The 23,736-nt window shown below is 43.7% G+C and overlaps 1 protein-coding gene across 1 annotated transcript; it reads right to left on the minus strand.

Moving 5' to 3' along the window:
• Positions 1-607: 607 nt before the first annotated feature.
• LOC130367153 (olfactory receptor 1468-like) lies at positions 608-23,274 on the minus strand. The gene is made up of 3 exons (XM_056569556.1): positions 23,031-23,274; positions 7,509-7,606; positions 608-1,525 (listed from the first exon to the last, which is right to left on the minus strand). Exons 1-3 carry the CDS (start codon positions 23,272-23,274, stop codon positions 608-610), a joined length of 1,260 nt encoding a protein of 419 aa, XP_056425531.1.
• Positions 23,275-23,736: the final 462 nt, after the last annotated feature.

The following is a 23,736-nucleotide window of genomic DNA, read 5'->3' on the forward strand; positions in this document are numbered from 1 at the left end:
TAGTGGCGGATTTCCCACTGTAGGAATCTGCCGTTACGAGTGGAAACTCAAAGCTACCCAGCTGCAGTCGAGAGCTCGCTGTGTAGTGCCCCTATGCTGTGGAAGCCCTCCCCCTCCATGTGATCCTGCCCTGATCCTATATTAAGAATTTTATTAAGAAGAAATAAAAACTTGTTTATTAGGAACTTTAAGAATTTTGGTCCTTGTAAGAAAACAAAAACACAATTACATGTCTTTAATTTGCTGGTTGTTCTACACAGAAGAGGAAGCTCCAACAGCCCTGTTCTCGGAAGGCATATTGTCTCGATGTTATCTTTTTGAAGACATTCTTCATGTCTTCATCTCACTGGTTGGTCTAGACAAAAGAGGCTGCTTTGTTGTCTCTGTTTTGTAGGCTTATGTCATCACAATGTCATCTTCATAAAGACTTTCTTCATACCTTTATCTTACTGTTTGGTCTACACAGAAGAGCCTGTTCCAACGAATCTGTTATCGAAGGTTACATCAATACAATGTTATCTTTTTGAAGACTTTATTCATGTCCTTATCTCACTGGTTGGTCTATACAAAGGACGTTGCTTTGATGTCTCTGTTCTCTATAGGTATATCATCTTGATGTTACCTTCTTCAACGCATTCTTAATGTCTTTGTTTCTCAGGCAGTAGATAATAGGGTTACTTAATGGGGTCACCATAGTATACACAAGAGACATCATTTTACGTAAAGCAGTATATTTTCTTTTTTCTGGAGTCAAGTATATAGACATTAAAGTCCCATAAAATATGGACACCACTGCTAGGTGAGAACCACAGGTAGAGAAGACTTTTTGGCTTTGGGCTGTGGATTGTATCTTGAGAACTGTATGGACAATGTAAGCATAGGATACCATGACTATCATAAAAGGACACAGGAGGACAGGGACACACATGGATGTAGCCAGTAACCTCATCCTTGATACGTTAGTGCAAGACAATTCTATTAAGGGGTTAATGTCACAGAAGAAGTGGTCGATGGTGTTTGACCTACAGAAGTGAAGTTGGGAGATGTTTGCTGTTAGAACTAATGAAACCAAAATTCCAAGAATCCAGCATAGAAGAATATATGTCATACATCGGAAAGGAGTCATGGTAGAGTGATAGTGCAAGGGTTTACATATGGCAAAATACCTGTCATAAGACATCACTGTCAGGAGAAAACATTCTAGAACTTCACAAAGAGCAAAAATAAAATACTGAATAAAACAAGCAGGAAGAGGCAGAGTGGAGCCATTGTTCAGAACCACATGGAGCATGGTCGGGACTATGTCCGAGGTTAGGATGATGTCCGAAGCTGTGAGCTGTGTCAGGAAGAAATACATGGGGCTGTGGAGGTTCTTATTATAGGACACCAGGGAAATGACCAAGAGGTTCCCACAGATTGTAACAAGGTAAATCACAAAAAGGAAAAGGAAAAAGAAAATTCTAAAACTATACAACTCCGGAAATCCAAGAAGAAAAATTGTGGTTACATTTCTGGCTTCCATTTTCTACAAAAATAGATAAGGCAGCGTCAAATATAAACCTAAATATATCTATTTCTAGCACATGGTAAAATATGCTCAGAACATAAGCATCATGCTAACCTCATGTTAAGCACCAGCTTATAACAACACAGAATATAAAAGATCCTTATTATTGTCTATGTATTACAGTATATACAGAAGAAAAGTGGAAGCCAACAACACAATAGTAGAGGATCTAAGACTCTGTTCACACCAGCCTCATTGCCTCTGTTCACGATAATGCGGCCTCCAGGCACCATAACAGCTTCAATAGGTATAATGGGGGAGATTTATCAAAACCCGTCCAGAGGAAAAGTTGACCAGTTGCCCATAGCACCCAATCAGCTTGCTTCTTTAATTTTTAACAAGGCCTCTGCAAAATTTAAGAAGTGATCTGATTGGTTGCTTTGGGCAACTGGGCAAATTTACCTCTGGACAGGTTTTGATAAATCTCCCCTTATGTGTCCATGTAAGAGATGTAGAAACTTTTTTTTTCCATTTTAGTGACACAGTTGACCAACCATACAAAAGCCTGCTCATGAGTCAGTCAACTAGAGTTTCTGTAGAACTACGGCCCTTACATTTCATGGAATCAGTCATTTCCCAGAATCCCTTTTAATTGCAGTAGAATAGAATAGAATATGGCTGTGTACACTACTAATATTTAAGTATGTATGTGGTCAGAAACTTGTAAATAACTAATGAAAGAATATAGTTACGTTAAAACCAAGCACATCATTGTTTTTCTTGTGAAATTCCCAATAAGTTTGATGTGTCACATGACCCTCTTCCTATTGAAAAAACAAACTTCAAAATGGCCACCATGGTCACATCCCATCTGGAAAAGTTTCCCCCCTCACATATACTAATGTGCCACAAACAGGACGTTAATATCACCAACCATTCCCATTTTATTAAGGTGCATCCATATAAATCGCCCACCTTGTATAGCATGATCTGGACAGGTTTCCATGCATATTAATAAGGGAGTAGGATAAGACGCTGGTGGATATTTTGCCTTCTTAAAACCTGAAAAAACCCTGAGGAAATCATCTCCAGAGTTTCTTCTTAAAGGGGTTCTCCACCATAAGGTGATTTTAGTACGTACCTGGCAGACAGTAATGGACATGCTTAGGAAGGATCTGCGCTTGTCTTGGGGCTAAATTACTATGTTGTGAGATTACCATAATACTGTGGCTAGCTGTTTGTGAACTGGTATTTCCTGTTTGAGTTTTCTTTTCTGCCTACAAATCCCACAATTCCCTTTTCCTCCCTCCCACACATCAGCCACCCCACCCATTGAAACATAAATGAGCTGCATCCATTCAAAAGACCTATTGTTTTCAATCAGGGTGCCTACATCTGTTGCATTAGTTACAGATTGATCTCTCTCCCACCAAGTGATCGCTCCACCCATTGAAGAAGACAGGCTCCCTGTCATCAGCTGACTAGTGAGTCAGGTCTCGGCCGCATTGCAAGCTGGGAAATATTTGAGACAACAGTCATTCTGTATGCTGTTAAAAAGTGATATTGGGGTGAAAATCACAGAAGAATTGTGAGAAAACCGTCACACACAGGTGCAGACACTATATTATGAACTACACTAACTTTACAGCCGCTGTAGCATAGTCAAATAAAAAAAATCATGAAATACCCCTTTAATTTTTTGGGAAAATTAGCTCAAGGAACAAATCTAGAGAATAATAATTCTATACATGAAAGTCATAATTTGCCTTCATATACCAGACATGGTACAGGTGTAAGCACTTATAGATATATTACAATATTGCTTTATTTTTATTTATTTTTCTCCGCATAGGGGGCTGCAGGAGGGCTCTTTTTTGCACAGCAGTAAGAGATCAAAAAGTAACTTATTACCACTCAAAAGTGTAAATATAACAAAATAAGGCGGGTTTTGAAAATACTTTTGAAGGTACAAGTACTCTTTAAAGAACAGCCATATATCCTGCGATAAACCCCATTAAAGGGGTACTCCGCTGCTCAGTGTTTGGAACAAAGTGTCCCGAACACTGGAGCCGGCAGCTCGTGATGTCGTGACAGCTGCCACACCCCCTCCCATAGACTTGTATTGAGGGGGTGGGGCATGATGTCATGAGGGAGCGGGGCTATGATGTCACGAGCTGCCGGCTCCAGTGTTCCGAACACTTTGTTCCAAACGCTGAGCAGCGGAGTACCCCTTTAAAGCATGCCTGGAATACATGTAACATGCAAACATAGAAATGCATCAGAATACACCCGACTTCAGACACCTACAAATGGCCACCTATTGCCCCTCCCCGAAAGTGCATTGTGGTTGAACCTAGGTTGTCTCATGGAAGGATATAGTCGGGCCTTAGAGCCAGAGGCTACATTTTTAGCTACATCCAGATCTTCACCTCTACGGGCGCTACTTGAAAGCATCAGATCCCAGACCAAGAAGGAGATGGTCAGAGCTGAGGTGATGGGCAGATAATGGAAGGCAGCCATCTTAGCCCCCACTATAATGCTACCTACCCTTTGTAGACTGCAGGACTAAAAAAGTCTCAGGGCTAGTGATAAGAAAATTGTTTGAAACTTATTACAGATCCAATTCTAGCAAATCTGTCAACTGATCTGATCAAGATTAAAGATGAGGGAACTTTTTCAAAAATTCAATTCGGACATGCGCTGAACCCACCGTTTCTTTTTCTTCCTTTTAAAGGGGTACTCAGGTGGAAAACTTTTTTTTTTTTTTAAATAAACTGGTGCCAGAAAGTTAAACAGATTTGTAAATAGCTTCTTTTAAAAAACCCAGTACTTCCAGTACTTATTGGCTGCTGAATACTAAAGAGGAAATACTTTTCCTTCTTGGAAAACAGAGCTCTCTGCTGACATCATGACCACAGTGCTCTCTGCTGACAACTCTGTCCATTTTAAGAACTGTCCAGAGCAGGAGAAAATCCCCATAGAAAACATATGCTGCTCTGGACAGTTCCTAAAATGGACAGAGATGTCAGCAGAGTGCTCTGTGTTCCAAAAAGAAAAGAATTTCCTCTGTAGTAGTCAGCAGCTTATAAGTACTGGAAGGATTAAGATTGTTTAAAAGAAGTAATTTACAAATCTGTTCAACTTTCTGGCACCAGTTGATTTAAAAAAAAAAAAAAGTTTTCCACCGGAGTACCCCTTTAAAGATGAGGGAACTTTTTCAAAAATTCAGTTCGGTCTTCGAACCCACCGTTTCTTTTTCTTTATTTTATTTAACCCCTATGAGACTGATGAAATACATTTAAGGCATGATCGCACAGTATTTGGGGCATCATGCCTTAAATGTAGGTCATGTAGTGCACGTCTAGGAGTCTAGGAGCAGGAGGTGCATACGGCTTTATAGACGGTGAATCTCAGCTGCTTTCAGCAGTCGCTACTTAGAGAGCATGAGCGATATCAGTGAGCACACTGATGTTGATCTTTAACCTTTTAAATGCTGCCGAACCTGTCATCCCTCTGATCAGCATCCCCGCAATGTTACTGTGGGGGGGGAGAGGCAGTCGGATTCCATGGCAGCTGGAGTCCCCCTAAATCCCTCGATGCTTGTTTCAGGGCGAACTGCTAATACAGTCTGCCTCAGGCAGGGTGCTGTTCACACAGAGCAATGTAATGCAAAATGTACATCCAAATCTCCAACAAAGCCCATTCTTTCAGTGTTGACCATAAAAAAATTGAAAACAATCATTGCAGTGATATTTTAATGTGTTTAAAAAAAAAAAAATGTTTTACATTCATTAAAGGGGTACTCCGGTGAAAACCTTTTTTCTTTTAAATCAACTGGGGGCAGAAAGTTAAACATATTTGTAAATTACTTCTATAAAAAAATCTTAATCCTTCCAGTACTTATTAGCTGCTGAGTGCTACAGAGGAAATTCCTTTCTTTTTGGAACACAAAGCTCTCTGCTGACATCTCTGTCCATTTTAGCAACCATGCATAGCAGATGTATGCTAAGGGCAGCATGGTGGCTCAGTGGTTAGCACTGCTGCCTTGCAGTGCTGGGGACAACAATAAATAAAGCGTTATTATTATTATAATAACATCAGCAGAGAGAACTGTGGTCGTGATGTCATCAGAGAGCATTCCAAAAAGAAAAGAATTTCCTCTGTAGTATTCAGCAGCTAATAAGTACATGAAGGATTATGATTTTTTAATAGAAGTAATTTACAAATATGTTTAACTTTCTGCCACCAGTAGATTTAAAAGAAAAAAGGTTTTCACCGGAGTACCCCTTTAATGAAGTGGTACATGTAATCAATATAAAGACATTACCATTTTATAAAACAGGTTGAATAATATACTGTATAAAGTCATTAATTAGACATGTGCCACTGTTTCGGCACGAATGCAAATTTATACGAATGTTACCGTTTTCGGGCGTTCGGATTGATCCGAATGCATGAAAACAAATTTGGAACATTTCCGAATAATCACGATAATGCGAACATCAGATTAACGAATACATTCGTAAAATAACCAATGTATTCGTTAACCGTAAAACGAAAGTAAATAATTAATTCGATTTTTTTCAATTGGTCCTTGGGAGGTCACATGATCGGAGTTCATTGTCACATGATACCTTTTAGCCAGTTAGCTTATTCCAATCGATCCCTACTGTATCACAGACAGTGAGGCTGTTTAATTAGTTGTGAGGTTGTCCTGTGAGAGTTTGCCTGGTGTTACTGAAGTTTGGAGTCACTGGATTTGCAAGAAATGGACGGTTTACCTGAGGAAAACTTGGCTTCCGGCACAGAGACAACTGCAAAACAAGCTGAGGTAACACCTGCTATTTTTTAGAAGAGAGGGTCAGCAAGGCCTGCGTTAGAAATAAGCATTAAAACGATTAACAAAATTGTCCGAAAACGAACGTGAAACGAATGATATATATATATATATATATATATATATATATATAACGAATAGATCCGAAATAACGAATGCATCTGACAGCCGAACAGTAAAATATAAAATATAAAATATATACAAATGCGTCCGAAAACAGAATAAAACAAATGACTGTTTAACGGTTTAACAGAACCGAAAAAAATGTTATTCGAAAAAAAAAAAAAAAAAAACATTTTGGTCGTGCACAAGTCTAGTATTAATAAACAATGGTTTTCATATTTAAAAAAGCCTAAGAATACCAGGGGTATTGAAGACAAGGTGTACATTAATATCAAAAATAGGAGAAAACAGAAGGTACAGTCAAAAATAAGCAGACCTGATCAAAATAATATAACACAGTCCCGTGCGTGTTCAGTGGCCAAAGCTGCTCAGTGTTACTACTGCCGGGGTGCTAAGTAATGAAAGAAGCAAAAATAGCATCCAATGTATGAAATAGAAAGGGGTGAACTTGCACTCACCGTTCGTGTAGTTCATTCATTCACGGGACCTCCATGCAGCAGGGAGACATATAGATGAGAGCGCTCAGAGGCTAACATTCGTTTTCGCACACAGCCGTGTACTTCTTCCGGCCTCCTTTGGAGGCCGGAAGAAGCACACGGCTGTGTGCGAAAACGACTGTTAGCCTCTGAGCGCTCTCATCTATATCTCACCCTGCTGGACGGAGGTCCCGTGAATGAATGAACTACACGGACGGTGAGTGCAAGTTCAGCCCTTTCTATTTCATACATTGGGTACATTAATATCACTAAACTAAATTCTCCTTTTAAACATTAAGTTTGAGATTAACACAAAAAAAAACAATTTAAAATCTTTTTACCTCAGACACTTATTTGGAGTAATCTTTTGATCTTCACAATGGTTTACGCAGCATTACTTTCATGAGATATTTGCTTGGCCTCCGCCATCATTTTCATGTTCCTTTTTCTTGGGTTTTCTCTTAGTTTTGTTTTCAGGACAAGACCCAGAGATGATGTAGGACGATGTTGCACAGGAGCAGCGTCAGCTTCTATGACCCCCATACCCCTGAATGTGAAGCATTACCTGCCGATATTTATCTACAAGATGAAGACAAGGGACCAGGTAGAAGAACCCCCCGGAGATATCTCTGCTATCGTCTGATGAGTCTACAGGGTTCTGATCTATAGAGGAATATAAAAAAATAATAATTTACAGATATTCCAAAAGTCAATTCTATCATTTATAAGAATCTATAAATTAAACTTTAAAGGGGTTATCCAGGAATTAAAAAAAAAAAAACACAGCTAATTTCTTTTAAAAAAAATAGCTCCACATCTGTCTCCAGGTTGGGTGTGGTTTTACAACTTAACTCCATTCACTTCAATGAAACTGAGCTGCAGAACCACACCCAACTTGGAGACAGACAGGGAGCGTTTTTTGTTTTTTTTCCTATTCCTGGACAACCGCTTTAAAGGGGTACTCCGGCAGTACTCCTTTATTTTTTTTAATGAACTGGTGCCAGAAAGTTAAACAGATTTGCAAATTACTTCTTTTAATACATTTTTACCCTTCCTGTACTTTTTGGCAGCTGCATGCTACAGAGGAAATTTTGTTCATTTTCAATTTCTTTTTTGTCTTGTGCTCTCTGCTGACACCTGATGTCCGTGTCAGGAACTGTCCAGAGCAGGAGAAAATCCCCATAGCAAACCTATGCTGCTCTGGACAGTTCCTGACACGGACAGAGGTGTCAGCAGAGAGCACTGTGGACAGGACAAAAAATAAATTAAAAAATAACAGAATTTCCTTGGTAGCATACAGCTGCTAAAAAGTAGAGGGAGAGTAAAGATGTTTTAATAGTAGTAATTTACAAACCTGTTTAACTTTCTGGCACCAGTTGACTTATAAAGACATTAAAAAAAAATGTTTTCCACTGGAGTACCCCTTTAATCCTACTTCATATCATTGTTGAGCTATATAAAGTTTATAAAACAAATTAGTTAGTCATAAAATAGTTATTTAAGAATATTAGTAAGTTACCGAAGTGGAATTAGAAAATCTGGCGCATAATTGGCATTCCAGTGTAATAAATCCCAGATGTATGGAATGGAGTTGAGGTCAGAGCTCTGTGTAACCACTCAAGGTCCCACTCACCAAACTGTTCACCCTATGTCTTTATGGCCCCCTTTGTGGATAGGGACACACTCATGCTGGAACAATAAAGGGCCTTACAGAAACTTGTATGTCTTAAAGTGGAACAAAAAGAAGCAGAACTTCTCATAGGGCAATATTACAGCCACAGTCAAGTGTAACTGGTGTAGTGACCCCAACAGGGGGAAAGTCTCACCTTGTTTGGTAATGTAATGAACACAACCCCTATAGAGTCATTCCCATTAATAAGGTTGGTGAGCTGAGGAACCAAAGCTTCTTAATGTAGTTTATAGAATTTATTGCAGTGAGGAGAGATAAAAAGGGAGGAACAAAAAAGGGCGCTATCTAAGTGCCGTAAATGGTGATATACAAAATGAAAATAAAAATGATTTTCAATACATAGAGATGAGTAGAATGGTGTGCGATGTCACACTCACCTTTTGGTGTTGTGCAGGTTCAGGCACAACACTGATGTTCGCTTTGTGAGTGTATTCACTCTGAGAGATCCTTAAGGCTGCCGGGCATCCGTCCCGAAATCCGTGATGTCGGTCTGATCTGTAGTGATGTGGGTGCCGGGGAACCTCCAGTGAGGTGCTAGTCCGACCCTGGTAAAAAGGGTGATGCTACTCTAGGGCGCCTCAGGTATTGCAGATTCTCAAACCTCCGTCCCAAGCCTGGGTTATTGAAGGATGATGCGTGATCAAATGAAAGTTTAAAAGCTTTATTGCAGGCCAAGGAAACTTAGTTAATTTAAAGGGGTACTACTGTGGAAAACTTTTTTTTTTATTTATCCACTTTTTTTTAAAATCAAAACGCGTTGTCCAACTGAGCACCAAAACTTTTTATGATATTAATAAAAAGTTATCACTATATCTCTGCACCGTCTCCGACTGCTGTCTAACCCCGCCGGTGTAGCGCTTCAGTGCCAAAGTCGTCATCCACGGGAAGGTTTAGGAAACCCATGCCAGGATTCCAACCTCCCGCATCTGCAACATTATCCTACCCACCGTCTCCGACAGGACCGATGGCCATCTGCTCCCGGTGTACCTGCCAAAAGACACCTGCTCAAAGCTTTCATCAGTGCTGCGCCTGAAACTAGCGCAACACTTTATGGTGAGCAGGTGCTTGATTCTTGTACCATACATCCATTATCCACGGATAACCGACACCATATTAGCGCCATATCTGTCTTCTTTTCTCCCCCTACATATACTAGGTTCTGATAGAAAGCTTGGCTAATAAATTTGAACCTAACAGCAGCCTCAGCCCCTTTATTTCCTCCTCGCTTTCTAATAATAATAACACTTTCAATTTTCGACCTACAGACCCATATGAGGACATGGTTTTTTTTTGCCACTAATTGTATTCTGTTATGACATCACTCAATTACCACCAAGTCTATGGTAAGACAAAAAAATATTTGTGGGAAGAAATTGAAAAAAATCTGCCCTTATGCAATTTTTGGGGGCTTCCGCTTCTACGCAGTGCACTTTCGGTAAAAATTACAGAACTTTATTCTGTAGGTCCTTTATTATGTAACTTTATTATGAAAGTTAGTATGCTAATATTGTCCCCTTCTGATCCCTGTACCTCTTTTATTACCATTTTTGTTTTGATGGGACTTTTTGATCACTTTTTATGATTTTTTTCTGGTATATGAAGTGACCAAAAAGATGTAGTTCTGGAATTGTTTTTTTATTTTTTTATTTTATTTTTTTTATATTTACACTAGATTTTTCAAAAATTGATTGGGGCGATTTGCCGAATTTTCCCAAAAAAATTGTTTTGATCCGAATATATCGGCAGTGAATCGCTATTAAAAACTGCTATTTCCGGGCTACAGAGAGTCTCAATAGGGGTGTAGGACACTTTGCCTTGCCGTAACACGCATAGGGAATATGTTGGGGTTGTGAAATAATACTGTTATTCAGTATGACATGCAGATTACTGGTGTCGCTATTAGAATCACTGCCGCAGCGTGGCACAATGACAGAGTCTGGATGCGGCAGCAGGGTATGGAGACCATATGGAATCACAATTGAAGAGATTAAAGAGATTTTTGAGATATAATTTGAAGGGTTTGAAGAGATTAAACAAGTTTAATGTGCCAGCAGCATGAGGAGATCACATGGCGGTACAATGACACAGCCTGGAGGGGTCAGTAGCCTATGTAGGCCACAGAGCAGCACAATGACAGAGCCTGTAGGTGGCAGCAGCATGGCAAAAAAACATAGAACGGCACAATGACAGAGCCTGGAGGTGGCAGGAGCATGAGGAGAACCTATGGTGGCACAATAACAGAGCCTGGAGGGGGCAGCATGAGGAAATCATATGGCTGCACAATGACAATGCCTGGAGGTGGCAGTGCAGCATCAGGAGTTTGGCTGCCCAGAAGTCCAGCAGATCTTTCATGTGGGTTGGCAGGGTCATGTCCAAGTATGCCCCCACCTGCTGGTTCAGGTCCTGCTCAAGGTCTACCTGCTTCAGATGATTAGTTGCTTCACTATGCAGGTGAAGAAAGCTACTCATCAGCAACTTTAGACTCAGGCTGCTGCTGATGGAGCTTGTACTGCTCCTGCCACCCCTCCCCAGCAACCATGGCAGTGGAACATGAGTGCAGGGGGCCCCCGAGTCAGACCTGCAAGAGCATGGACGATGGTGCAAATTGGCATCGGCCAACTGACTACGTAGGATGTCTCTATAGTAGGTCAATTTGTCCTCCCTCTCAATGTGTATAAAAAATGCCCCCATTTTGTGGCGGTAGCGAGGGTCCAACAAGGTGGAGAGCCAGAAGTCATCCTGCTGCCAAATGGTGACAATTTGACAGTCACTACGCAGGCAAGTGAGCATGCATCGTGCCATTAGTGCAAGCGACTCGGAAGGACTCCCTGCCTCAACTCCACTGCATACTGCCACAGTGTGTCTAGGTCCTCTGTCTCGTCTTCCTCATCACCCTGTAGCTCCTATGGCTGCTCCTGATCCTCCGCTCCTGTCAGCTGAGTAAAAAAAACACACATACGTGACACAGCAGGCATCACGTATGAGCTGCCACTGGTTGACATTGAAGTTACACATGGGAGTTCCCCTATGATCATAAAGTAATTGTTGATGGGCTTCTATGTTCATATAGTGGGTACAACATATAGAGGATGGAATTCCAACTGGTGGAAACATCGCAAATCAGACTATGTTGGGGGATGCCGTTCTGATGCTGCAGCTCAAGGATGTTGTGCTTTGCGGTGTACGAGTGGCTGAAGTGCATGCACAGTTTCCTTCCCATAGTTAGGATGTCTTGCAGATGGGGGAACACTACTGCTTGACAACCAGATTGAACACGTGTGCCATGCAGGGCGCATGGCTCAGGCTTCCTTGTCGCAGCGCGGACAAGATGTTCTTCCCGTTGTCGGTCACCATGGTTCCCTTTTTCAGTTGTGGCAGAGAAAGCCATGATTTAATTTCTTGACAAATCACTTTTAGCAGTCGTACATTGTTGCAGGACCAACGGCGTGAGAGTGTGGAGGAGGAAGCGGCATGATGTGGCCAAGTTGCTGGTGTGGCTGTGCAGGAACCACATTCACTCACTTCTTTGCCTGACATACTTGTAGAACAGTGGTGTGCGTATATATTTTACTTTTTTATAGAGCACTACGCCCCTATACGGCTGCAGCAAAAACTTGCATAACACTCAATGGCCCTCATTCACTAAAGGCTTCCCGACAGTTTTTATCGGTTTGTGCGCCTAAATTTCTGCCACATTGAGCGTGCGACCAAATGTGCCCCCAAAATTTACACCGCAAAGCCGACAGTTTTGCAAACACTGAACCAAGAAAATGGGCGTTGTTTTTGTTAAAAGGGGCATGGTCCCAACAAAATGCTAAAAACACTCTGTAAATTGTGTGAATTGTGTTTGCTGAAAAACCGACAGCCAAGAAGATGTGTAAAATGGTAACATGGTGGGGAGTGCTTAAACCATTTTCTTATTTTTTTTCCATTGTTTTACAGTTCTACACAAGGATTTTTAGAATATGCAATGCATTTAAAACTTAAAAATATGCCTTTAACTGTATATATATTTTTTTTTTTTTTTTGGGGGGGGGGGGAGAATTGTTCTTAAAATCCTATATTACATGGTTTAGGTCAATAAAAAAAATGTTGTTCTATTTTGTTTCTTAATTCTCGTTGAATCTTGCTTGTTTGGTTTGGCACATGCTGTTGATGAGTATGTGTGACACATTTTCCTGTGCGACCCAAAAGAAACTGTGCGACAGAAAATGAAGCGATACCTGCGACACATTAGTAAATCAGCTTCCAGAAAAAGAGAAGTGAAATCTAAAACACTCCAGAAAGAACATTCAGGTTTTAGTAAATCAGGGCCAATGTGTGTGTATATATCCCTGCTTTTACACTATCAGGCCACTATACACTTTAAACAGTAAACACGTAAAACAGTGGAGTGCTGTTACGCCGAGCGCTCCGGGTCCCCGCTCCTCCCCGGAGCGCTCGCAACATCCTCGCTACTGCAGCGCCCCGGTCAGATCTACTGACCGGGTGCGCTGCGATACCGCCCCCAGCCGGGATGCGATTCGCGATGCGGGTGGCGCCCGCTCGCGATGCGCACCCCGGCTCCCGTACCTGACTCGCTCTCCGTCGGTCCTGTCCCGGCGCGCGCGGCCCCGCTCCCTAGGGCGCGCGCGCGCCGGGTCTCTGCGATTTAAAGGGCCACTGCGCCACTGATTGGCGCAGTTGGTCTAATTAGTGTGTTCACCTGTGCACTCCCTATGTATACCTCACTTCCCCTGCACTCCCTCGCCGGATCTTGTTGCCATTGTGCCAGTGAAAGCGTTTCCTTGTGTGTTCCTAGCCTGTGTTCCAGACCTCCTGCCGTTGCCCCTGACTACGATCCTTGCTGCCTGCCCCGACCTTCTGCTACGTCCGACCTTGCTCTTGTCTACTCCCTTGTACCGCGCCTATCTTCAGCAGTCAGAGAGGTTGAGCCGTTGCTAGTGGATACGACCTGGTTACTACCGCCGCTGCAAGACCATCCCGCCTTGCGGCGGGCTCTGGTGAATATCAGTAGTAACTTAGAACCGGTCCACTAGCACGGTCCACGCCAATCCCTCTCTGGCACAGAGGATCCACCTCCTGCCAGCCGAATCGTGACAGTAGATCCGGCCATGGATCCCGCTGAAGTTCCACTGCCAGTTGTCGCCGACCTCACCACGGTGGTCGCCCAGCAGTCGCAACAGATAGCGCAACAAGGCCACCAGCTGTCTCAACTGACCGTGATGCTACAGCAGCTACTACCACAGCTTCAGCAATCATCTCCTCCGCCAGCTCCTGCACCTCCTCCGCAGCGAGTGGCCGCTTCCGGCCTACGACTATCCTTGCCGGATAAATTTGATGGGGACTCTAAGTTTTGCCGTGGCTTTCTTTCGCAATGTTCCCTGCACTTGGAGATGATGTCGGACCAGTTTCCTACTGAAAGGTCTAAGGTGGCTTTCGTAGTCAGCCTTCTGTCTGGGAAAGCTCTGTCATGGGCCACACCGCTCTGGGACCGCAATGACCCCGTCACTGCCTCTGTACACTCCTTCTTCTCGGAAATTCGAAGTGTCTTTGAGGAACCTGCCCGAGCCTCTTCTGCTGAGACTGCCCTGCTGAACCTGGTCCAGGGTAATTCTTCCGTTGGCGAGTACGCCATCCAATTCCGTACTCTTGCTTCCGAATTATCCTGGAATAATGAGGCCCTCTGCGCGACCTTTAAAAAAGGCCTATCCAGCAACATTAAAGATGTTCTGGCCGCACGAGAAATTCCTGCTAACCTGCATGAACTCATTCATCTAGCCACTCGCATTGACATGCGTTTTTCCGAAAGGCGTCAGGAGCTCCGCCAGGATATGGACTTTGTTCGCACGAGGCGTTTTTTCTCCCCGGCTCCTCTCTCCTCTGGTCCTCTGCAATCCGTTCCTGTGCCTCCCGCCGTGGAGGCTATGCAAGTTGACCGGTCTCGCTTGACACCTCAAGAGAGGACACGACGCCGCATGGAGAATCTTTGCCTGTACTGTGCCGGTACCGAACACTTCCTGAAGGATTGTCCTATCCGTCCTCCCGGCCTGAAAAGACGTACGCTGACTCCGCACAAAGGTGAGACAGTTCTTGATGTCAACTCTGCTTCTCCACGCCTTACTGTGCCTGTGCGGATATCTGCCTCTACCTTCTCCTTCTCTACTATGGCCTTCTTGGATTCCGGATCTGCAGGAAATTTTATTTTGGCCTCTCTCATCAACAGGTTCAACATCCCGGTGACCAGTCTCGCCAGACCCCTCTACATCAATTGTGTTAACAATGAAAGATTGGACTGTACCGTGCGTTACCGCACGGAGCCCCTCCTAATGTGCATCGGACCTCATCACGAAAAAATTGAGTTTTTGGTCCTCTCCAATTGCACTTCTGAAATTCTCCTTGGACTATCGTGGCTTCAACGCCATTCCCCAACCCTTGATTGGTCCACAGGAGAGATCAAGAGCTGGGGTACTTCTTGTTTCAAGGACTGTCTTAAACCGGTTCCCAGTACTCCCTGCCGTGACCCTGTGGGTCCCCCTGTAACCGGTCTCCCTAAGGCTTATATGGACTATGCTGACGTATTTTGCAAAAAACAAGCTGAGACTTTACCTCCTCACAGGCCTTATGACTGTCCTATTGACCTCCTCCCGGGCACTACTCCACCCCGGGGCAGAATTTATCCTCTGTCCGCCCCAGAGACTCTTGCTATGTCTGAATACATCCAGGAAAATTTAAAAAAGGGGTTTATCCGCAAATCCTCCTCTCCTGCCGGAGCTGGATTTTTCTTTGTGTCCAAAAAAGATGGCTCCCTACGTCCTTGCATTGATTACCGCGGACTTAATAAAATCACGGTAAAGAACCGCTACCCCCTACCTCTTATCTCAGAACTCTTTGATCGCCTTCAAGGTGCCCACATCTTTACCAAACTGGACTTAAGAGGTGCTTATAATCTCATCCGCATCAGGGAGGGGGACGAATGGAAAACTGCATTTAACACCAGAGATGGACACTTTGAGTATCTAGTCATGCCCTTTGGCCTGTGCAACGCCCCTGCCGTCTTCCAAGACTTTGTTAATGAAATTTTTCGTGATCTCTTATATTCCTGTGTTGTTGTGTATCTGGACGATATTCTGATTTTTTCTGCCAACTTAGAAGAACACCGCCAGCATGTCCGCATGGTTCTTCAGAGACTTCGGGACAATCAACTTTATGCCAAAATGGAGAAATGTCTGTTTGAATGTCAATCTCTTCCTTTCCTAGGATACTTGGTCTCTGGCCAGGGACTACAAATGGACCCAGATAAACTCTCTGCCGTCTTAGATTGGCCACGCCCCTCCGGACTCCGTGCTATCCAACGTTTTTTGGGGTTCGCCAATTATTACAGACAATTTATTCCACATTTTTCCACTATTGTGGCTCCTATCGTGGCTTTAACCAAGAAGAATGCAAATCCTAAGTCCTGGTCTCCCCAAGCGGAAGACGCATTTAAACGGCTCAAGTCTGCCTTTTCTTCTGCTCCCGTGCTCTCCAGACCTGACCCATCTAAACCCTTCCTATTGGAGGTTGATGCCTCCTCAGTGGGAGCTGGAGCGGTCCTTCTACAAAAAAATTCTTCCGGGCATGCTGTTACTTGTGGTTTTTTTTCTAGGACCTTCTCTCCGGCGGAGAGGAACTACTCCATCGGGGATCGAGAACTACTGGCCATTAAATTGGCACTTGAGGAATGGAGGCATCTGCTGGAGGGATCAAAATTTCCAGTTATCATTTACACCGATCACAAGAATCTCTCCTATCTCCAGTCTGCCCAACGGCTGAATCCTCGCCAGGCCAGGTGGTCGTTGTTCTTTGCCCGTTTTAACTTTGAAATTCATTTTCGCCCTGCCGACAAGAACATTAGGGCCGATGCTCTCTCTCGTTCCTCGGATGCCTCGGAAGTAGAGGTCTCTCCGCAACACATCATTCCTCCTGACTGTCTGATCTCCACTTCTCCAGTCTCCATCAGGCAAACTCCTCCAGGGAAGACCTTCGTTTCTCCACGCCAACGTCTCGGGATTCTCAAATGGGGTCACTCCTCCCACCTCGCAGGCCATGCGGGCATCAAAAAGTCCTTGCAACTCATCTCTCGTTTCTATTGGTGGCCGACTCTGGAGACGGATGTTGTTGATTTTGTGCGGGCCTGTACTGTCTGTGCCCGGGATAAGACTCCTCGCCAGAAGCCTGCTGGTCTCCTTCATCCTCTGCCTGTCCCCGAACAGCCTTGGTCTCTGATTGGTATGGACTTTATTACAGACTTACCCCCATCCCGTGGCAACACTGTTGTTTGGGTGGTCGTTGATCGATTTTCCAAGATGGCACATTTTATTCCTCTTCCTGGTCTTCCTTCAGCGCCTCAGTTGGCAAAACAATTTTTTGTACACATTTTTCGTCTTCACGGTTTGCCCACGCAGATCGTCTCGGATAGAGGCGTCCAATTCGTGTCAAAATTCTGGAGGGCTCTCTGTAAACAACTCAAGATTAAATTAAACTTCTCTTCTGCTTATCATCCTCAATCCAATGGGCAAGTAGAAAGAATTAACCAGGTCCTGGGTGACTATTTACGGCATTTTGTTTCCTCCCGCCAGGATGACTGGGCAGATCTTCTACCATAATTCTCGTACAACTTCAGAGTCTCTGAATCTTCTGCTAAATCCCCATTTTTCGTGGTGTACGGCCGTCACCCTCTTCCCCCCCTCCCTACTCCCTTGCCCTCTGGTTTGCCCGCTGTGGATGAAGTGACTCGTGATCTTTCCACCATATGGAAAGAGACCCAAAATTCTCTTTTACAGGCTTCATCTCGCATGAAAAAGTTTGCCGATAAGAAAAGAAGAGCTTCCCCCATTTTTGCTCCCGGAGACAAGGTATGGCTCTCCGCTAAATATGTCCGCTTCCGTGTCCCCAGTTACAAACTGGGACCACGCTATCTGGGTCCTTTCAAAATCTTGTGCCAAATTAATCCTGTCTCTTACAAACTTCTTCTTCCTCCTTCTCTTCGTATTCCCAATGCCTTTCATGTCTCTCTCCTTAAACCACTCATCATCAACCGTTTCTCTCCCAAACTTGTTTCTCCCACTCCTGTTTCCGGTTCTTCTGACATCTTCTCCGTGAAGGAGATACTGGCCTCCAAGACGGTCAGAGGGAAAAAAAAATTTTGGGTTGATTGGGAGGGCTGTGGTCCTGAAGAGAGAACCTGGGAACCTGAGGACAACATCCTAGACAAAAGTCTGGTCCTCAGGTTCTCAGGCTCCAAGAAGAGGGGGAGACCCAAGGGGGGGTACTGTTACGCCGAGCGCTCCGGGTCCCCGCTCCTCCCCGGAGCGCTCGCAACATCCTCGCTACTGCAGCGCCCCGGTCAGATCTACTGACCGGGTGTGCTGCGATACCGCCCCCAGCCGGGAAGCGATTCGGTTGAGCAGTTGCTAGTGGATACGACCTGGTTACTACCGCCGCTGCAAGACCATCCCGCCTTGCGGTGGGCTCTGGTGAATACCAGTAGTAACTTAGAACCGGTCCACTAGCACGGTCCACGCCAATCCCTCTCTGGCACAGAGGATCCGCCTCCTGCCAGCCGAATCGTGACAAGTGCGTCTATATTTAACTTTTTATAGAGAAATAAGCCCCTATACGACTGCAACAGAAACTTGTGGAACACTTAATGTGTGTATATAGATTACTGTTTTTACACTAACAGGCCACTATACGCTTAAAACAGAAAACATGTACAACAGCGGAGAGCGTATATATTTCACATTTTAGTGTAATACGCCCCAGTACGGTTGCAACAGAAATAATCGTAACAATCTAGTGTGGAAGTCTTTCAGTGCTTTTCACTTACTGCCCCCTATTAGCTTTAAAGGGGTTCTCCGGTGCTTACACATCTTATCCCCTATCCTTTGGACATGCACGCAGCACCCCGTTTGTAATCAGTCCCCGGAGCTCGTTCACTCCGGGACTGATTACAGGCAACCACCGGGCCGGCGGCGTGTGACGTCAAGCTCCGCTTCTCAATGCAAGCCTACGGGAGGGGGCTTGATAGCTGTCACGCCCCTCCCGTAGGCTTGCATTGAGGGGTGTGGCATGACGTCACACAGGGGCGGAGGCATGACGTCACACGCCGCCGGCCCGGTGGTCGCCTGTAATCAGTCCCAGAACGAACACGCTCCGAGGACTGATTACAAACGAGGTGCCGCGTGCATGATTACGGGGTCCCCAGCGGAGAGGCTCCCGCGATCAGGCATCTTATTCCCTATCCTTTGGATAGGGGATAAGATGTGTAAGCACCGGAGAACCCCTTTAACCAGAAAAAAAACTTAGAACTGCAGAGTGCATATACAGTAATGCACCCCAGTACGGTTGCAACAGAAAAAAGTGTACTCTCTCTCTCTCTCTCTGAACTGTCCCTGCCTGCACTATGGTTGTTTGCAGTCTTTGAATGTGGAGTGCTTCCTGTGATGATCTCAATTGGCAGACTATGAAACAACTTCTATACTCTCCCTTCCTGCAGTGATGCGGCCTTGGGGGTCAATGGATTTCCCCTGTGCTGATCTGTATTGTCAGTAACGCTGATTAGTGACCACACAGTGTTTGCACTCTATTTAGCCAGAAAAAATGTGGGCTTGAGGTGAATGGATTTGCCACTGTAAAGATCTGTATTGTCAGTAACGGTGATTAGTGCACACACACAGTCTCTGCTCTCTCAGAAAAATTCCCATCTTCAGCAATGTCTGCCAAATAATATAGGGCTGTGACATCACAGGGCTGGCTGGATGCTGATAGGTTGCGTGCTGCCATGTAATTCAGGGTGATCCTGCCTACCTGCCTTCCCAGTCTTTCTTGTCCCATGTCTTCACACGTGTAGCCGTCATTTTAGCCCCCGGCACACACAAAATGTAGTGAATGAAGCGTGAGGAACCTCGGATTCGTTCAGAATCAAATTTTTCATGAAATTTGGAGGGAATTTGATTCGCCCATCTATAGTTTACACCATCGACCATGTGGTTTATATTATGCTTGTGGCAACAACACATATGTTAATATCATTTTGTTTAACCCCTTAACGACCCCGGACGTGTATTTATGTCCAGGGTTGGCACCAGTTATGTGTCACGACCTATGGGGACTAAAAAAAAGTTTTAAAATGTTTTTAAAAAATAAGTTAATAAATATGATTTAATCGCTTCACTAGTAAAAGTTTAAATCACCTCCCTTTGCCCAAATATATATATATATATATATATATATATATATATATATATATAGCAACAGAAGAATGCAGCAGCACACTGCCAGCACAAGGATATAGGTGCAACATGAATATGTAGTTAAAACATGGAAAGCTATACAGCTATGGTGTAATAGATGCAAATGTGAAACTATGAAATAGTGAGGCACTTAGCTCGCAAATTTGTTTCCGCCGGCGGTCAAATAGCTTGGACCGTCCCACCGCGATAAGGTGGCCTCCTTGGGACGGACCCTACACTGTGAATATGCCTCTGTGTGAACAGTTCAGTAATCTGTATTGTCAGTAACGGTGATTAGTGCACACACACAGTCTCTGCTCTCTCAGAAAAATTCCCATCTTCAGCAATGTCTGCCAAATAATATAGGGCTGTGACATCACAGGGCTGGCTGGATGCTGATAGGTTGCGTGCTGCCATGTAATTCAGGGTGATCCTGCCTACCTGCCTTCCCAGTCTTTCTTGCCCCATGTCTTCACACGTGTAGCCGCCATTTTAGCCCCCGGCCCACACAAAATGTAGTGAATGAAGCGTGAGGAACCTCGGATTCGTTCAGAATCAAATTTTTCATGAAATTTGGAGGGAATTTGACTTTGTCAGTTTTGATTTGCCCATCTATAGTTTACACCATCGACCGTGTGGTTTATATTATGCTTGTGGCAACAACACATATGTTAATATCATTTTGTTTAACCCCTTAACAACCCCGGATGTGTATTTATGTCCAGGGTTGGCACCAGTTATGTGTCACGACCTATGGGGACTAAAAAAAAGTTTTAAAAAGTTTTAAAAAAATAAGTTAATAAATATGATTTAATCGCTTCACTAGTAAAAGTTTAAATCACCTCCCTTTGCCCATATATATATATATATATATATATATATATATATATATATATATATGAATCCTGGTAGAAAAAACAGACATGGCCGCACATCCTCAATTTTGTATTATGATCTAATTGCTTCTCAGCATAATTTCAAAAACTAACAGGTTGTTAGTATACGTTTTGATCAAAAGGTACAAAGCCCACTCGCCACGTCAAGGCCACCTATTTAGAGTGGGTCCCTAACGTCCCTAGCACTGGGTGGCGCTCACCACCGCCGAGACACCAGTGCCCACAGGGGGAATGACCCACTGACAGAGCGGCCCTAGTGCCACCCAAACCAGTCTCCGGGCCGCACCCCCCACAGACACAGCACCGCGGCAGCAACGGACGCCGCACAGCACCACACCAGTGTGAACAAGGTGTAACAGCACACTAACCTGTGCTCCCAGTCAGACTGGGAGACTGCTAGAAAATGAAAGGGCCCAGGTGTAGCTACCTGCTACTTATATAGGGTTGGGCTGTAAACAAAAATGTAAACAAAAATAAAAATAAATATATGTGGTATCAACACGTGCATAAATGTCCAAGCTATAAAGATATAACATTGATTAAACCGCACGTTCAATGGTGTACACGTAAAAAAAAATCCAACCTTACATATTTTTGGTAACTTTGTATACCTTAAAAATTTTATAAAAAGCGATCAAAAAGTCCCATGAAAACAAGATTGGTAAAAATAAAAAATTAAGATCAAGGCACAAAACATGAGCCCTCATATAGCCCCATATACGGAAAATTATTAAGTTATAGGGGTCAGAACATGATAATTTTAAACATACAAATTTTGTGAATGTAGTCACAATTTTTTTAAGTGGTAAAATAAAATAAAACCTATATAAATTAGGTATTCCTGTAACCGTGTGGACCTACAGAATAAAGATATGGTGTCTTTTTTTTACCAAGTAGTGTACTGCATAGAATCGGAAGTGCCCAAAATTTACAAAATGGCGGCTTCTTTCCAACAATTATTTCTTTTTACTGGTTTCGTTGTAAATTTTGTGGTAAAAGGATTGATGTCATTACAAAGTACAATTAGTGGCGCAAAAAACAAGCCCTCATATGAGTCTGTAGGTGCAAAATTGAAAGTGTTCTGATTTTTAGGAGGTGAGGTGGAAAATACGAAAGTGTAAAAATGAAAAAAACCTGTGGTCCTTAAGGGGTTAAAAAATGGGAAATGGGGAGTGATTCCAACTTTAATTAGGGTAGAAGCTTATTCAAATTTAATAACTTTTTTTTTCTATGCTATTTTTTAGCCCCTGTAGAAGACTTATACATGTGATCTTTAGATTGCAAACACTGAACAATGCTGCATTATCGGGCTCCATTGCTACAGGATGCCATGGCATCTTAGAGCATTGGAGCGCCAATCAAATGGCAGGTAAGGGCCCTCTAGCCTTCCTCTCAGCTGATGGGACAGCTCGATTTTGCTGCGGGTGTTCTGATCACAGGGTCGGCCCAAGACATTGTGCTGCCTGGGTCCAAGAATGAAAATTCTGTCCCCCCTCCACTAATTGATACCAGTAAACAAGGAGCAAATATTACTATACATTATTGTAACCTGACAAGATTGGGCATACTGAGACCAACAATAGCAATAATACGGTATCCCAAGATAAATATTACCAATAATTCACCTATATAAGGGACACATAATACTGCCCCACAAGGACTATTAAACCACAAAGCGACTAGTGACTGGATAATTCCATTATACTGTTATTGAATAAAATCTACCATATTCAAACCAAGATTCCCCAACTACCTCACCACCCCAATACAGTGACCATATAGAGGTATATACCAGCTGTATACAGGATCTGTATACCATATAAATGATTATATACAGGACCATATATTGGTGTATATCAGCTGTACACAGGTTCTGTATACCATGTAAGTGATTATACACAGGACCATGTAGAGATATATTCCACCTGTTACAATGGACCATATGTTTTCCCTTTCACCTTTTAGAGGTCTTTGCATCTCATCAATACTTGGTGGTGTAGGGGACACATTGGCCCTCATAGGTTGCCAAATAGGGGGGGGGAGAGGGCCACTAGATGGGGCTATGGGGGAGTGTTTCATGTAGGTAGAACGGGCCCAAAGGATACAGTCTATAATTGGCAGGGAGTCATGAGAGTTTCTAGAGGTTGAGGTGTGATCTGCGGTCGATAGAGTATGTCTGGGGTATCTACCCGATGTCTCACATTCCAGGGTAACCCACTGCTTACCCTCAGCGCCATGAAAGGCATCCAAGACTCTTGAGAGGACTGCCGCGAGGTAGTAAGATAAAGCTTCGGGGAGAGCTAGGTCACCTTCCACTTTACGTCTAATCAAAATGGATTTAGCCAGTCTAGAATGTTTATGTGCCCAGATGTATTTCACTTGTAGTGACGTGACTTCACAAAAGAAGGAGCGAGGTATTCGGGTTGGGATGCCCGCACAACGATAGAGGAGGCGCAGTAGCACGTTCATCTTAGAAACGTTTATTCTCCCTAACCAGGATACATCATTTCTTTCCCATTTTCAAAGATCAGACTTCAAGGAGAGTAGGAGAAGAGGGAAGTTCAGGTGAAAGGTGTCAGCTGGGTTGGCCTGTACCCAAGTACGTCAGTGAGTTTGTCTTCCATTGAAAAGGGTAGGACGACTGAAGCAGATGTACAGTATGTGAGGGGAGGGTGATGTTAAGGGCTTCACTTTTGGAGGGGTTTAGTTTGTAATTACTATGGGAAGAGAATAAACAAATTGTGGCCATAAGGGAGGGTAGGGAAACGACAGGAGAGGAGAGAAAGAGGAGGAGGTCATCTGCATATGCCGAGCATTTGCAATGGCACAAGGACATCTGGAGGCCCTTGATGTCCGGGTTCTGGCGGATGTCCACTAGGAGGTGTTCCATGCACAACACGTACAGAAGAGGAGATAGGGGGTAGCCCTGTC

The sequence above is a fragment of the Hyla sarda genome, chromosome 4, assembly GCF_029499605.1.
Source record: "Hyla sarda isolate aHylSar1 chromosome 4, aHylSar1.hap1, whole genome shotgun sequence".
Lineage (NCBI taxonomy): Eukaryota > Metazoa > Chordata > Amphibia > Anura > Hylidae > Hyla > Hyla sarda.

What these genes read in the sequence shown, in the direction of transcription:
- LOC130367153 (XM_056569556.1), bottom strand. Translation starts at nt 23,274, where the DNA reads ATGAACGTGCTACTGCGCCTCCTCTATCGTTGTGCGGGCATCCCAACC. An exon ending in TGCCTTTCATGGCGCTGAGG is followed by an intron (nt 7,607 to 23,030) that starts GTAAGCAGTGGG and finishes ATTCCTCTATAG; the next exon opens with ATCAGAACCCTGTAGACTCA. An exon ending in TTGTAGATAAATATCGGCAG is followed by an intron (nt 1,526 to 7,508) that starts GTAATGCTTCAC and finishes CTATTTTTGTAG; the next exon opens with AAAATGGAAGCCAGAAATGT.